General features: G+C 40.2%; 1 protein-coding gene across 3 annotated transcripts in view; it reads right to left on the bottom strand.

Moving 5' to 3' along the window:
• The window catches only part of crebbpa (CREB binding lysine acetyltransferase a), a 56,710-nt gene that overhangs the window by 34,674 nt on the left and 5,234 nt on the right, over nt 1-16,802 (bottom strand). For all 3 annotated transcript variants that reach the window (XM_079264582.1, XM_079264584.1, XM_079264583.1), the window contains exon 2: nt 205-941. In XM_079264582.1, the coding sequence (XP_079120708.1) occupies nt 205-941 (737 nt within the window). The remainder of the gene's footprint in view (nt 1-204; nt 942-16,802) is intronic.

The raw sequence follows: 16,802 nt of genomic DNA, 5'->3' as shown, positions 1-16,802 counted from the left end.
CAACTCGCTGATATTTGTAAGAAATCAAAAGGCTATCTAACAAATAAATACGTTCCCAAAGTTTAAACTATTTATATTTGCAATCCATTTGAAATGAAAACCAAATTAACAAGTATGTGGAAATAGATCAAGACATATTTTTCATGTGCCTCAGCATCCTGCATGCAAAAATGCTGAATGTGAAAACGTGGGAGCATGACTCACCTTCATGTTGCCTGCTTGCTGGGCTGCACTAAGGGTGGTATGAGCTCCCATCTGCTGTCCTCCCTGGGTAAGTGTTTCTGCCAGTGCGCTTCCAGATCCCCCTGGTCCTGGCGCAGTCCCTTGCAATGCCGATCCTTGGTATTGCATGCCTGCTACTCCAGCTCCCCTTCCTCTCCCAGCTCCAGGTACAAGACCGCCATTCATCACTTGCCCAGGTTGAGGTTGCCCCCCCTGAGCCATGAGTCCAGCATGGCCCTGGCTATTGTTGATCATAGTCTGGTTGAACGCTGTTGTGTTCAAACCCATAGTCGTGGAATTGTTACTGTTGTTCTGTCCTGCTACTCCAGTTGGTGTTCCTGCTTTTTGAGCTTGGGGGGAGGGGTGGTTGTTGGGTGAACCCTGGCCAAGAGGGCTCTTGCCCAGTGGTGTTCCCAGCTGTGTGCCCATGCCTCCAGGTTGAGGACTAGCTGAATTGAGCCCTGCTCCCTGTACCCCTGTGATACTGGAGGTGCTACTAGCACGAAGAAGCTCTGAAAGCTGCTTATGCTTCGCGGCTGCATCAGGGACAACAGAGGCACCACCAAGACCAAGCGGAGTTCCACCTGGGCCACCAGCGCCAGATGCTGCTCCCCCATTTGAGGGCATCCCACCCATTAGGCTCAAATCACTTCCATTAGGTATCAATTCATCTGGAAGGTCATTCTCTAAATCATCCCAGGAAAGAGAACTCACCAGATCTATGAGAAGGGAAACAAAAGAAAGGCAAAATTGATCAGATTTTACAAAAATTAAAATTCTTTTCAAATGCTGGAAGAATATTAACGTAAGTGTATTATAATAGGGCACATCAGTCTAACTTATATAGTGTCTATATTTAGAACATTTACATCTGCTCTTTGTGTTACACTAGCGACTCATGTCACACACAATTCCACACGACAGCATACCAATGCTTCCAGTCATAGGATATTAAAAGGCCAACAAGCTAAACGCTGCTGTGCTATTGCATTTCTCAGTATTACAAGACAAATGACAGTGTAATAGTAACAGCATAGCCACTGGCTAGCAAGTTTAGTGTGACAGAAAATCCTGCTGGGAAGTGGAGGAATGTTTGTGTCACACCATCCAGAGGTGTTAGCATAATACTGAGAGCCTAGGGAGTGCTGATTTGTTTGAGATGAAGTGATTAAGATGGTGAGAAAACTCTTAGCGGTGGGGGGCATTATGAACATGAACAGTTGTTTTTTAGTTCCTTTCCCAATAAGTGGGGCAAATACTTTTTTTCTTTTTTTTTTAAATATGAAAGGTGCAGCTAAATGTTTAAAGAAATGTCTCAAATGCAACCACGTGAGTCTCTTATCATTAATATCTGGCAAACTTCCCTAATCCAAACTGATCAAAACATTTCTTGGAGCATTAAAATATGCAAACTAAAAGCCTTTCAAAACAAATATACAAAATTTGGAGGTAATTTAAAAGCAAATGGATGCAGAAATGAGTCATTCATCTTCAAAGCTAACACATCAGGTTTCTTTTGTAATCTTTCCTTCTTTTTTCATCTTGCTACAGGTTGTACAAAAACAGTTCACAATGCATCTCTCATTCACTACATCCCATTGTAACCGTCTGTCATGACTTAATTGAGGTTAAACATGCAGGAATTGGAACATAATTTCAGAGAATTCTCTAAATGTTATATGATGACAACCAGCCATGTTTTCATACATCTGAATTGTATATAAGAAACCCAAAGCAGAATCCAACAATGGTAATGGTGCACAGTTTTATATGCTAAAAATGCTTTTTTAATTTACTTATTTTTAATTACAGGTGCTACACCAAACATTGCTTACACTTGACAATGACTTAATTTTCAATGTAATATATTAAATTTCTTCCGTCCTTCATCACCCAGCCTTACCACTAATACATTGGAAATACAGAAGGAAATATTCAAAACATAGCCTGTTTGCTAGCAAGCTACAGCTCAGAACAACTGGACCAGACAACACCTTCCAAGTTCAAATTGATCACATCTGTCTGTTACATGGAGATGCAGCAACAGCCCACAGCCTGGTACACAAGAAAAAACCTGGCCTGCCAGCCGTCAGTCTAACCATTTTATGTGCCATAAACATTTGACCAGTTTATTTCATATTTACAGGCAGACTACATAACTTTTGCCATTTTCCCTATGACGTGCCCCTATCAATGGCTAATTTGGCAACCATCTTGCATCCTAGCTGACCTGTTAGCTCTCTCCAACGATCTTACACTGACACTTGTTTTGTCCCTTTCTTTTTTTTTGTCTTTGTGCATTTTTGTGCACTGAATCAGCAACAGTGCACATTCAAAACAGCCAGTGTGTTTTCTAGCATTCAGAGAAACTCTGCTCAGAGGCTGAAGAAATGCCCATGCCCACACAGGGTTTTAATGTCAGAAAATTACGTAATGTGTCCTAAACCAGAAACTTAGTCCACAGCAGGGTGGAATTGTGTACACGATGGGGTCCATGTCTTTATATGACCCGTGTCACATTTTTCATACTTTTTCCATCTGTTTAACCTTCATTCAGTGAGAATGAAGGAGCTGACAACTTTCTGCTTCATGCTTCTTTGTATTAATTATGCCCACCTCAAATGTCAAACTAATCATACAATACTTGAAGTGCCACAAGAAGAACGCTCTGATTGGCTGATGCATCGAAAACAAGTCGCAAGATGTCCTCATTGTGACCTCGAGAAGAAAAAAAAGTTTTTGCTTCTTATGGGCTATGCAACAGGCTACATTCTGTTCTACAGTAGTGGGATTGTGTAAAAGGATGTTATTCTGAAGGATGTTAGACTTCAATGCTCACGTGGGCAATGACAGTGAGACCTGGAGGGGAGTGATTGGCAGGCATGGTGTTTTGTTATTGGACTTCTGTGCTCGTCATGGATTGTCCATAACGAACACCATGTTCTAACATAAGAGTGTCCATATGTACACCTGGCATCAGGATTCCCTGGGCCGCAGTTCGATGATCAATTTTGCAGTCGTATCGTCGGACATGCGGCCACATGCCTTGGACACTCGGGTGAAGAGGGGGGCTCAGATGGTGGGGGAGGAAGCCGGTCACATCTGGCAGGCCCAGACGTGTTGTGAGGGTCTGCTGGGAACGTCTGGCTGAGTCCCCTGTCAGAGCAAGCTTCAACTCCCACCTTCAGCAGAGCTTCGAACATGTCCCAAGTGAGGTGGGGGACATTGAGTCCGAATGGGCTGTGTTCCGTGCCTCTATTGCTGAGGCGGCCAGCCGGAGCTGTGGCTGTAAGGTCGTTGGTGCCTGTCGTGGCGGTAATCCCAGGACTCGTTGGTGGACACCAGCAGTGAGGGATGCCGTCAAGCTGAAGAAGGAGTCCTATCGGGCCTTCTTGGCCTGTGGGACTCTGGAGGCAGCTGATAGGTACCGACGGGCTAAGCGGCATGCGGCTTCAGCTGTCGCCGAGGCAAAAACTCGGGCATGGGAGGAGTTCGGCGAGGCCATGGAGAAAGACTTCCGGACGGCTTCGAGGCGATTTTGGTCCACCATCCGGTGGCTCAGGAGGGGGAAGCAGTGCTCCATCGACACTGTGTACAGTGGAGATGGGGAGCTGCTGACCTCAACTCAGGATGTTGTGGGTCGGTGGAAGGAATACTTCGAAGACCTCCTTAATCCTACCAACACGTCTTCCGATGAGGAAGCAGAGCTGGGGGACTCAGGGGTGGACTCTCCTATCTCTGGGGCTGAAGCCGCTGAAGTGGTCAAAAAGCTCCTTGGCGGCAAGGCCCCGGGGGTGGATGAGATCTGGATGCTGTGGGGCTGTCCTGGCTGACATGCCTCTGCAGCATCGCGTGGACATCGGGAGCAGTGCTGCTGGCAGACTGGGGTGGTGGTCCCCCTTTTTAAGAAGGGGGACCGGAGGTTGTGTTCCAATTACAGGGGAATCACACTCCTCAGCCTCCCTGGGAAGGTCTATTCAGGGGTCCTGGAGAGGAGGGTGCCCCGTATAGTCGAATCTCGAGTTGAGGAGGAGCAGTGTGGTTTTTGTCCTGGTCGCGGAACAGTGGACCAGGTCTATACCCTCTTTGGGGTCCTGGAGGGGGCATGGGAGTTTGGTGGCCTCAGGATTGGGTCCCTGCTTTTTGCAGATGATGTGGTCCTGTTGGCTTCATCTGGTCGTGATCTCCAGCTCTTGCTTGAGCGATTCGCGGCCGAGTGTGAAGCGGCTGGGATGAGAATCAGCACCTCCAAATCTGAGACCATGGTCCTCTGCCGGAATAGGGTGGATTGCCCTCCCCGGGTCAGGAGTCAGGTCTTGCCTCAAGTGGAGGAGTTTAAATATCTCGGGGTCTTGTTCACGAGTGAAGGAAGGATGGAGCGCGAGATCGACAGACGGATCGGTGCGGCGTCTGCAGTAATGCGGACTCTGCGCCGGTCTGTCATGGTGAAGAAGGAGCTGAGCCAGAAGGCGAAGCTCTCGATTTACCAGTCGATCTACGTTCCTACCCTCACCTATGGTCATGAGCTGTGGGTCGTGACCGAAAGAATGAGATCTCGTATACAGGCGGCTGAAATGAGTTTCCTCCGCAGGGTGGCCGGGCTCTCCCTTAGAGATAGGGTGAGGAGCTAGGTCATCCGGGAGGGGCTCAGAGTAGAGCCGCTGCTCCTCTGCATCGAGAGGAACCAGTTGAGGTAGCTCGGGCATCTGGTCAGGATGCCTCCTGGGCGCCTCCCTGGTGAGGTGTTCCAGACACGTCCCTTTGGGAGGAGACCCTGGGGAAGACCCAGGACACGCTGGACGGATTATATCTCTCGGCTGGCCTGGGAACGCCTCGGGATCCCCCCTGCAGAGTTAGCAAATGTGGCTGGGGAGAGGGAAGTCTGGGCTTCCCTGCTTAGGCTGCTTCCCCCGCGACCCGACCCCGGATAAGCGGCATGAAGATGAAGATGTTATTCTGATGCTAAATATATCAAACCCTGCTATACCCTTGAACCAAATTTTTTGCCAGAGTTCATTTATCTTAATAGAGTTGTGAATTAAAATATTTATGCATTGCTTCCAACTAAGCTTGTCGCAATCAGCAATAAGTCAATTAATCGCACGATAAGAAAAAATGTGCACAATAAGTTTGCCAGACGCAATCATTTTCATGTCTCTCTCTTTTCTTTCTCAAGTGCCACGTTTGTTTGAAGACAATATTAACTAAATACAGTAATACAACAAGCTTCCATCTGCACATCAACTGCATTTATCCCAGCTGGAAAAAAAGACCGTAACTTCCTGACAGTCCACAATCCACAATCGGTGTTTAATCAACAAATTAAATATAAAGAGGACAGTGCAACATGTTGTGCACTCAGACAGCGTGGTTGGTAAAGCGATACTGCCCTTTAATATTGATGAAAAAGTGACATTTTGAAAAATGTTGCAAACATTTCACAGTCGGTAGGAATTGCCTGGATGAGCATACATGCTACAAACAGCAATTCCACAACTTTACAATGACATAAAAAAAATGACATACTGAAGGCGATCAAAACAATCAATCTTACCATTCCACCTCTGGTCAAGTCCAAACATGCCCCCTCATATGAGCTGACTATAGACTATGTAACTGTGCTACATCGTGTTTATAGACCATATGTTCCAGATATATGGTCTATAAACACGTTGCCAAAACTACCGACCTATGCACTCATAGGTTGGCGAGTTAAATCACTGTAATATCCCTCCGTTACGGGGCGTAACCATAGCAATCCATTAATCAGCTGGTTCAAATCAGCTGTCTTTTGACAGGTGAATGAGAAAAACGCGCTGTAGCTTGACAGCAGTTGTTTGGCATAAAACGTACATCAAGGCCAACATAAAATAGTTCCTATGCTTCAGCATATTTAGCAAAAGAAACACAAATTTGTTATAAAATGTTTCCTGTGTGGTGGGACCATGGTATAAGTGGATTAAACAACTTGGAACCGTCCATTTGATTGTTATAATGCACGACACAGTGCCGAGAACACCACAACACGCAGTGTTGTTTGAAAATACTGGATAAGTGTGTTAAATAATCTAGATCTCAATTTCAGTCAAAATAATCATAATTATAATTTTTGCCATAATCGAGCAGCCCTAGCATAAACTAGTCTGCACATCGAGCTAAATGTTCTTTAGAAATTAAAGTATGTTATCTTTAAAAGGGTGTGAAAATTTCATTTGCTTAGCGCAATATTGTCATTTATTGCAATAATTTCTGAGACAATTAATTGCATGGCAAAATTTGTTACAGTGACAAGCCTACTTCCAACTCAAATATACAAAGTGCCTGGTTCTCTGAAAGAATGTACTTGTGCATTTATAATAAACATATTAATGTAGCAGTGACACACAGACAAAGGTTGCTTTCCAATTATGAAATTGCAGGAATAAATGCAAGAAAAGACTTGTTCAAAGCAGGGAATACATATATGAATGAGTTTCACCATTACACTCATGTTAAATAATTCCATTTGTTGACATTGCAGGTATTAAACCTAAAACTGAGCATGTGGCACAGAATAACCTGCTAATCTTTTAAAAATTGTGCTCCAGTAATATGTATTCTTTTGACAGGAATGCATTTTAGCTCTAGTTCCTCTTTAAACTGTGATCCCAGCTACATTAACTAAATGTACCTAGTGCATCCTGAGGACATTTTTTATTAAAAACACTAGGATAATCAGCTAGCAACACAAAGTATACAAGTTATCTGTGCAAGAACAAAATAGAGCAATCATTAACATTCAACTGCTGGTGGATATCTTCATTGAGATTCAGTCAGTGTTCAGCTTTTAATGAGGGCACTTGGCCTACACACTTCCCTGAGTAAACACAGGCTGGCTGCACAAATCTGCTGTGGTAGCTCAAAGTCTGTCCCCCAGTATCAAACAAGCAGGTGTTCCATGTGGAAAGAGCTTGTTTGGGCCTCAAGGGACCATCCATCTTTCGGTCGCTCGTTTCTCTCATCCAAACCTGTCTAACAGCAGCCACATGGATGCTCTTTGTAAAGGATTCACACCAACCACATGTGCTTAGGCATGACCCCACATAAATTTCAAAATATAGACTTACTGTAATGTTTCCCTGACCGCTCTGCTAAAGACCAAAACCAAAGTTTGATTAAGTTTTTTTTTTTTTTTTTCTTATAAAGTAAGATTAAGTATCATTAAATGCAGTCAGGGGGTATGGGTTGTACCAGTTCTCAATTTGTTGATTAACACATTTTCATCTAACCATATACACATAAAATGAAGTGAGCATAAAAAGCTACTTCTAAACCACCAATCATTTTATTTTGATGGTCACATCTACCTTTTCAAAGGCCAAATTTGAAAATGTAGCACAAAACATTAAAGCATTGTGTCTCAATTTATCTCCCTTGGTCCAAATTTTAAGAAAAGTAATATAGTTTTCCCATTGAGAGTGAAAATAAAGAACTTAAAAAATAAAACAAAAGACGTACTGTGAAAATCAATTGGATTTTATTGATCTTTAACATAACCTGCCCTGCCATATTGGTAAAATGAAAGTATAACACAAAGGGCCTTGTCAACGTAGCTACCCTTGTTTCAATTATGTTGTATTACTGGGCAGGTTCGTAGGTGTCGCATAAGGGTGGGAGACTTGCTATTAGGGCTGTGACATTATGCTTTTGTCCTCATTTGACTCGATTCAGATTAATTAGGTACCAATTTGATTTAAATTGTGATTCTCACAATTCTTCGATATTGCTGATTTTTGTAGACTAAAAACATGAAAAATAAACAAAAATGTATTTTACTAGTCATTTTTCTTGATTTCAGTTAGAAATAAAACACAGTAGCCAGACCATCGTTCTGCTGCTATAATGCCCAAGATGACAAAAAGACCAATAAAAAATAAAATGATAAAAATTTTAAAATGGATTTTCTTATTTATCTGAAAAAAAAAAACCCAACGTTTTTTAACAAAAAAAAAATTCAGATTTTAAAATTGTTAAGCAAAAATCCTGATATTCAATTTTTCAATTTGATTTTCCCACCACTACTCTCTATTATGTTAGATTTATATAACCTTGGATCAGAAGTCAATTTTTAGCTGGAAAAGCTCAACTTCTTCAATTCCCCCCAATCTATAGGATGGAATCCAGTACAGTGGTGCCAAGTTTGGGAGTTAGGACAAAGGAACCTTTCAGCCAGCTAAATTTAATTACAGGTATGGTAACACTATTGTAAGAGCTGACCGAATTCCTTCACACAACCTAACACGTTTACAATGAATGAGAGAAAAAATAAAGTCATTACATTTTCCCAACCAAAGCCAGACTTGAGAAAATTAATGTAATTATGTTAAATAGTTTAAAAAAAATAAATAAATAAAAATCAATAAAAAAAATCAAAGCCCTCAAACCGGACTAACACATAAATATTGCAGCTGGAGAATCTGTATGCTCAACTGGACCCAAGAACAGGTGCATACACAAGCTCCAACATCTGTTTTATTAATCTACTTCAGTGATCCTCACTGTTAATTAAACAATATACTAAGACAAAAGGAGAGCCACTACCCCCCAACAAAAAAAGCGTCTCCACACTACGTATCCTGCCACGTTGCCAAATCAGTAACATTCAGCTTTTTAACAAGGAATGGTGGTCCTAAATACTGCATGGAATAATGGCATTTTTATGCAACAGTATATGGTGAAAATACAATAATGCCTCTGGAATGTGAGTGTTTCTCTCTCTCTCTCTCTCTCTCATATATATATATATATATATATATATATATATATATATATATATATATATATATATATATATATATATATATGAAGCTACCGACAGAGCAGCTGAAATTAGCCAAAACTAGCAACTCTGACAGGGTCGGTAAGGGTCATCAGTGAGCTGCATGCGGCTCGCGAGCCGTGCAATGAGGAACACTGATCTATTTGATCTTTTTGTCATAACTGATAGCTTAAATGCATTTTAATAAAGGATGTGCAGGACATATGCAAAAAGACAACAGCTATTTTAAGTCTCTTTTTTGTTTTGAGGACAATTATGTTTCAGTGGCCATGTTTTTATGCGTTTTAATTCCTCTTTAACTCCAAAAAACCCGTGAAACCCGCTTTAAAAAATAACTGTCACCACCTAATTCTAAATTAAAATACAATTTCAAATTCATCTAAATTCTGAAGCAAATGGCTGGTTTGTTTCCATTTTAAAATGGACAATGATTAATTCTTGAGAAGTCCCCAGAACTGAATCCAATTGAGCACATCTGGGACATCATGTCTAGCTCCATCCACCAACGTCAAGTTGCACCACAGACTGTCCAGGATGCTTTAGTCCAGGTCTGGGAGGAGATCCTTCAGGAGAACATCCGACTGCCATTTCGAATTAAACTTAATTCTGAATCAAATGGGTGATTTATTCCCATTTTAAAATCGACAATGATTAATTCGCCTGGTTCTGCGCATGACGCACATCTTCCGTGCAGTCTTCTACCTCCGGTCTCTGGTGCTTTTTCTTCCTTCTGTAACCTAGCTGCTGAAAAAAGTGTAGTATGCTCACATTGAGCTGGTACTTAAAAATTATAATCAAAGTTCAAGCAAAAAAAAAAAAAAAAGGTACTTATTATGCCTCCACGTTGTAGCTGAAGAGAAAAGAGGCAGGAAGTGAAATTTACTTTTGTTAAACACAATGTATGTCACGTCCACCCCCTGTTCAATTAGAACCCTTCCCAACCCCTGGCCTAAAGCGGAATTAAGTAGAGGCAAATAAACGTGTTTTCCATGTATCCTCAGTTTGGAATAACTAATTCTATATAAACTCGAAGGACAACACTTTCATTGAAATAGTTTAATTTAAAATAACTCATTCCAAATTAAAAGATCATGAAAACATAGCCATTGTGAAGAGCTGTTTACAGCACTGTGTTAATAGAACGGTGTGGTCCTTTAAGAATGAGCTACAGAGAAAGATACCAGCAAGTAAGCTAGTCTGACACACAATGGATGTCTGAGTTAGAGCGGCATAGAGAGGCATGCATTCAGAGAAAAGATTGCCGTCAATAACTGCCTGTTCAGTCGTTCCAAGTTTTAGTAATAAATGTGACAGTTTATTTTTTAGCTACAACTTGGGCGCAGTGATTAAGTTAACACCAGTGGTGGGCCAATTCACTATTTTATTGATGCAACACGATCTTACGTGCCAATTCATATCCAATTCGTAAATGTTCAAAAATGGTTATTTTCAAAATAATTAGATGACGAAAACACAGTTGTAAAGTGTGGCATGAAAACTTTAGGAAACATTTTGGTTTCTATCTACATAAGAAAAACAAAAGGGCGGGACAAGACTTATTTTATACGCAAGGTATTTAAAGCCTAAATAAAATGTAAAGTCCCCAGCCCACATTAGAGGAAAAAAGAAGCCACAAATTGTTGTTCCCAACTATTGCTTTTATAGTGGAGATGAATTTGCTTGGTTACTTCAATTTAAGGATACTAAATTGAATATGAAAAGTAGTATTAAAGTAGCAACGGAGTGAGGGGAAGAAAAACTTTCAACGGGACAAAAATGCATTGAAAATCCTGACTTTAACCACTTAATCATAGCACGCAGAATTGTAATGGAATCTAGTCATGAGGTTCCCAAGATGACACATCTATAGCTACCAGCCTCTGCTTTTACACTGGTCCTCGTGAGTTTCTCCTGGTACAACCAAGCGGCAACCTCTGACGGTTAAAAGTGAAACCTATGTGGAAATGACAAAAATTTGCTAGGTGCTGGCTCCAAAACAGAACAAATCCCCATAGTTAAAAAGACCAACTTCACAGCAGAAAAAAAAACATGTTTACAGCCTGGTACAAAAATCCATTTTAGGTTTAATAATTCAAGTTTACCTTCATGACAACTTTAAAGGGAGTGAATTTTTTTCTAACTCTACATTTAGAAGTAATTTCATCTCGAAATTTGGCATGTTATGGGGCGTGTCCTTTTGATTGACAGGTACTCTACCTTCAAGCAGAAGGAATGCAGAACCGCAGTTTTTAGCCGGTTAACAACATGACTTAGATCGGACTTTGATTGTGATCAGGATTTTGGTGGCCACAATTAAATAAACCTGATCTACAATATTTACATTCAAAACGCGAGCTCTGCTGCATGTGTGCGTCTCTGATTACTCAGGTTCTTAAACAGTAGTCTGCCAACCACCAGGGGGAAAACGTGTGGTTAAGGCTTCATTAAACTGCCTAAATACCAAGCGAGCACACCTTTTACCAGCAAGCCAGTTAAGTATCGTTGGATTGCTTGGTCATTTCAGGTCTGCCTTTTTCCTCTTGCAGGTAAAACGGATTGTTTTGATTAGACAACTGATCGAGATGGTAAAAAATGCAAACATTTTTACAACACATGGCATTATAATACACAAACCCTGCCACGTGAACAACCTGCTCTGCCGGGATGAAGTTGCTCGTTAAATATGAAATAACCAGCTTCATTACACATAAAGCAGACATCACCACCCGAATTGATCCCTCCCGGCTTCAGACAAAGCATCTGGTGGAGGATGTAACAAGCTTTATACTGATGAGAGCAAGTCATTTCGAGAATGGAAAATGCCGCTGCATCAAAACACTGGATAAGTGAAATGTGATATCCCTTCGTGTAATTATTTTTCCAAGGGGGCGTTGCCTGCGCTGTATGAAAATTGCAGAGGGAGCGCTATATTTTATTTATTTATTTGTTCATATATATATATATATACATATATATATATATATATATATACACACACACACACACACACACACACACACACACACACACACACACATGTGATGTAGAGTTGCCAGGTAGGTTGTTTACAAGTGGTGCATTATGTATGTATGTGTGTGTGTGTGTGTGTGTATATTAGTGGTGGGAAAATCGAATCGAAAAATCGGAAATCGGGATTTTTTTCTTCACAATTTTAAAATCGATTTTTTTTGTTTAAAAAAAAAAAATCTTTTTTTTTTTTTTTTTTTAAATAAATAAAATAATCCACTATATTTTTTTTTGTCATTTTCATTGTTTTTTATTGATCTTTTTACTTGTCTTCTTGGGCATAATAGCAGCAGAATGATGATCGGGCTACTTGTGTTTTTTTTCCCTCCTAACTTAAATCAAGAAAAATTACGAGCAAAAAGAAGTTTTATAAAAAATGTTTTTAATCTACAAAAATCATCAATATTGAAGAATTTTGAGAATCGCAATTTAAGTCGAATCGTCACCCAAAAAATCGGAATCGAAACGGGACAAAAGCATATTGTCACAGCCCTAGTGAGTGTGTGTGTGTGTGTGTGTGTGTGTGTGTGTGTGTGTGTGTGTGTGTGTGTGTGTGTGTGTGTATATATATATATATATATATATATATATATATATATATATATATATATATATATATATATATATATATATATATATATATATATATATATGTATGTATGTATGTATGTATGTATGTATGTATGTGTGTGTGTGTGTGTGTGTGTGTGTGTGTGTGTATATACATATATATGTAGGTGGGTATGTATGTGCATATACGTGTATGCATTTATCTCGTTTTCTGTTTTCTTTTCTGTTCTCTTTCTGCCCCTTTTCTATCCGTTTCGGTCAGGTCCAGCAGCATAAACTTTGTAATACAAACAATTATCCAAAACATATAGAAAAATAAAATAAGAATCAAGAAATACAAGGGGATCATTACATCTATAAAAGTTCCCCGTGGCCAAATAAGCATCCAGTCTGCTGGCTTAAATGCTGGGCAAGACAAAAAAAAAAAAAAAAAAAAGAAAAAAGAAAAAAAAAAGAAAAAGTGGTGCATTAAAAATACATGTTTTTCCAGAAACACTGAATGATTGTGATTAATAATTGTGATACAGACTATGGGTACAACACACTTTATTCAAATGAAAAGGTTCTCCAACAACTTATCATTTTCTCCTTCTGCCCGTTAATGAGCCATTGATTTGGGTCAGGTGTGTCACAGCAGGGAAACACTGTATTGTAGCTGTTGAGAACTGGAGTTCTCTAGCCCATGTTCTATCACATATTCTATTAAATCACTTCCTGACCCATGTTCTCTATCTTATGTATGACGCCACTGGAGCCCACAGAATGTTAAATGTGTTTACTTCTGCTTTAAATGTGGGCATGTACTTGTGTGCATCTCACTAGCAGATGAGCTAAGCCTGCTGCTTATTACAGAAGCACAACAAAAGTTTGAGCAAATTTAAAAAAAATCCTAATTCATAAAATTAAATAGTAATGAACTGCAAACCTGAATTACCTGCTTAAAATCAGTTAATCACCTTGTCTTAATTTATTAATTTTCTAGACGTTTATTTCCTATTCCAGCAATTTGCAAGTACGCCCTGGACAACTCAATCTATCACAAAGCCAACACAGAGAGACAAATAACTACCGGAATACTTGGGGAAACCCACGCATGGACAGGGAGAACATTCACTTTGGTAGCGATACCATTAAATAATGAAAAGGGAACTGGACTTTAGCAAAAATTTCATTTGTGATGTGGGTACAAGGGGAAAGTTTGGTACAATTTATTCTCTCTCTTCAGAAAATAAAGTGCAGTAAATTTAAGTGAACCGCAAGATCACAGAATATTTAGCCATGGTTAATTAGCACAAACTAAATGCTAATATAGCTTTTTGGCTTTTTTTTTTGTAACTTCACTCATTGTGGCCTAGTTGCCATTTTCTAGAACTGTAAAAACCTTGTCTGTTTGGTGGTGGGTTTAGCAGAGCAGATGACGATGGCTAATAACAGGTTTTTAAAAAACACTCCGCAATGTGCCAACAGTAAAACCAAACCAATGACAACTTAAGGGCTTCCTTTCTGTGACTATAGTTTAAAATTAAATTGTGAGAACTTTATAAAAACATGTTCTCAAGTCAAACAAATTATCCAATGTAATGCATACACTATCATGACACTGTCATGTATCTGCCAGTACAAAAGTAAACAAAAAGAAAATGAATTTCGGAGAGCACAGAAAGTCAGCTTAAGCCGGTAAGTCAATAGCCAAAACTAAAACCACTATGATAGAAGCTGCGTTTCCATTTAAATATTTTGCAAAATAAAACGAGATTAAAAAAAAGGAAGAAAAAAGGACAAAGGTTTAGTCCATAAGCCATAATTCTTGTAAAATGTCATCCAGAGACCCCACTTTTCTGAAAATGGAGATGCAAAACATTTTCTGGACTGCCTTTTTCAGTTGCCACTACAGCTGTTTCCGCTGTCGTCATCAGAAGATGAATGAAGTCATTCAGAAGTCGTATTCCTAATTTTAACATGGTGTGAAGAACAAATGTTTTCCCAAACACATGCTGTTGGGTTTTATTTCATTTCTACCCAATCAATATTCTGCATCACTTCCTTCTTTTTCTTGATGCTTCATTACTGTTGGCATTTAATCTTGGTTGCTGAATAGTATGTTTGCAAGTGTATGAGCCCTTGGCTTTTAAGAAGACCAGAATTCACTTCTTTGGTCTGCATTCACATAGGTGTTTATATTCCGCCAAATGAATCGTACTATCCCTGGAAGTCCACAATCCGTTTAAAAATGGACAAAACAGCAGCAGTGTGAAAGCGCTCTTAAACTCTTTCCATTTGATAAGAGTTCTGTTAAGATCAAGCTTGCCTTGGGAGGGTTGACCTTTGAAATGAGCTATTGAACTAGTGAGGTGTGTGATATTTGGGATATTTCTGAATTGTTTATTACCCCTCCTTGTATCTCACATCCATGTGCACAAAACTTCAGAGTTTAAAGTTTGTTTTGATGTGGCTATCATTAGGGCTGGGCGATTAATCTGATTTTAATCTCAATTACAATCTGGGTTTTCAACGATCATAAAAATAAAAGGGTGTGATTATTTTTCTCTTTGGAGTTTCCTCTACTGCTGTCTTCAGTTGCTAATTGAGCGTCACTGGCATTGCAGCGCTGTGCTGTAAACTCCTCCCACATCCACTTTAGTTTCATTCAGCCACTGTTATCACTAAAGACTAGCAACAAATCTAGCAACTTTTACTGGAATTATTAAGCCTGTTACATACTCCACGAGAAGCGAGAACTTTTTTCTTGTTCTCGAGGCTCCGAGAAGAAAATGACGTCATTTTGTTTTTGCGGACGTGTTTGAGGACAGTTCATGACACACCGGGCTGGCAGAACTTTTTTCTTGCGGGGCTCCGAGAAGTATCGTGTGATTGGTCGGACATTGGAGGTGGGCGTCGTTAACACAGAGAAAGCATGAAGCGGAGTTGCTGCTTCCGTGTGTTTGCTGTTGCCGGCAAAACGGATTGTTTTGATAAAACAGCTGATCGAGGTGGTGAGAAAGTACGAACATTTTTACATGTGGCAATAAAACACTCGGATCCAGCCGCGTGCACAACCCGCCCTACCGCGGACGAAGCTGCTCGTTAAATATGAAACTAGAAACTCGGAGAGCGGAAACCTCCACCAAGCACAATGTTTAAGAATCCTTTTAAAACATTCCTGGATCCAAACGGTGATCCTGATCACCACCAGAATTTAATCAGTTCTTCATTTTTACATTTGCAACAACTCTTGAAATATTTATAAAATCCCTCCGTAACCTTTTAAGTTATCTTAAGCAAAAAGACGCCTGGGAAAAAACCCTCCTCAGCGGAGGCAACAACCGGGTTCATTGCACATAAAGCAGACATCACCCCCCGCAGTGATCCCTCCCCGCTGCAGATGTGCTTCTCGTGGAGTATGTATGAACCTGCCGAACAAGATGTTTTTTCTTGTTCTTGCGGCCTCGAGAACAAGAACTCAGTTCTTGCTTCTCGTGGAGTATGTAACAGGCTTTAGAGACTTTTCTGGTGTTTTGGCGACTGACTTAAAGGCACATATTGTCCTGCAGTTACTGTAAGGAACGAGCAGCAGGAGCCTCTCCCCATCCTAAAGCACTCCCAGGCGGCCAGTCTCATTCGGCTCCGGCTGCAGGTCAATGCAGAATAACTACTGTAGGTTGTGGAAGTTCACAACATCATTTATACCACTGCCAGTGAGAACAGGCTGCATTATTTTTGTCTAAACGCACACGTGTTTCGGCGAGTTAAACACTGTAATATCCATCCATTACGGGGCGTTACCATAGCAATGCGTTAATCAGCTGGTTCAGATCAGCTGTCTTAACAGGTGAATGAGAGAAATGCGTTGTGGCCTGACAGCGAACATGAGAGTTTCTACACTTCAGCAAATGTTGTAGAAAAGAAATACAAATTTGTTATAAAATGTTTCCTGTGTAGGACTATGGCATAAGCGGATTAAACAACTCGTAACCGTGTGTTAGACGGTTATAATGCCAGACGCCCAAGAACACCATGACGCGCAGCATTGTTTAATCCTTACTTATATTTATCTATTCAGTTTACATCGGTATTTGCACTCTGTCAAGACAAAGCTTCATGTTATTTGTTTGTTTTCTAAACTATGTGGGATCCTTAAGACATTTTTTCTTAAAATCACGGTTTA

Source organism: Telmatherina bonti, assembly GCF_933228915.1.
Source record: "Telmatherina bonti genome assembly, chromosome: 3".
Lineage (NCBI taxonomy): Eukaryota > Metazoa > Chordata > Actinopteri > Atheriniformes > Telmatherinidae > Telmatherina > Telmatherina bonti.
Note: the sequence above shows the minus strand (reverse complement) of the source record. Positions and strands in the feature narration are given on the sequence as shown.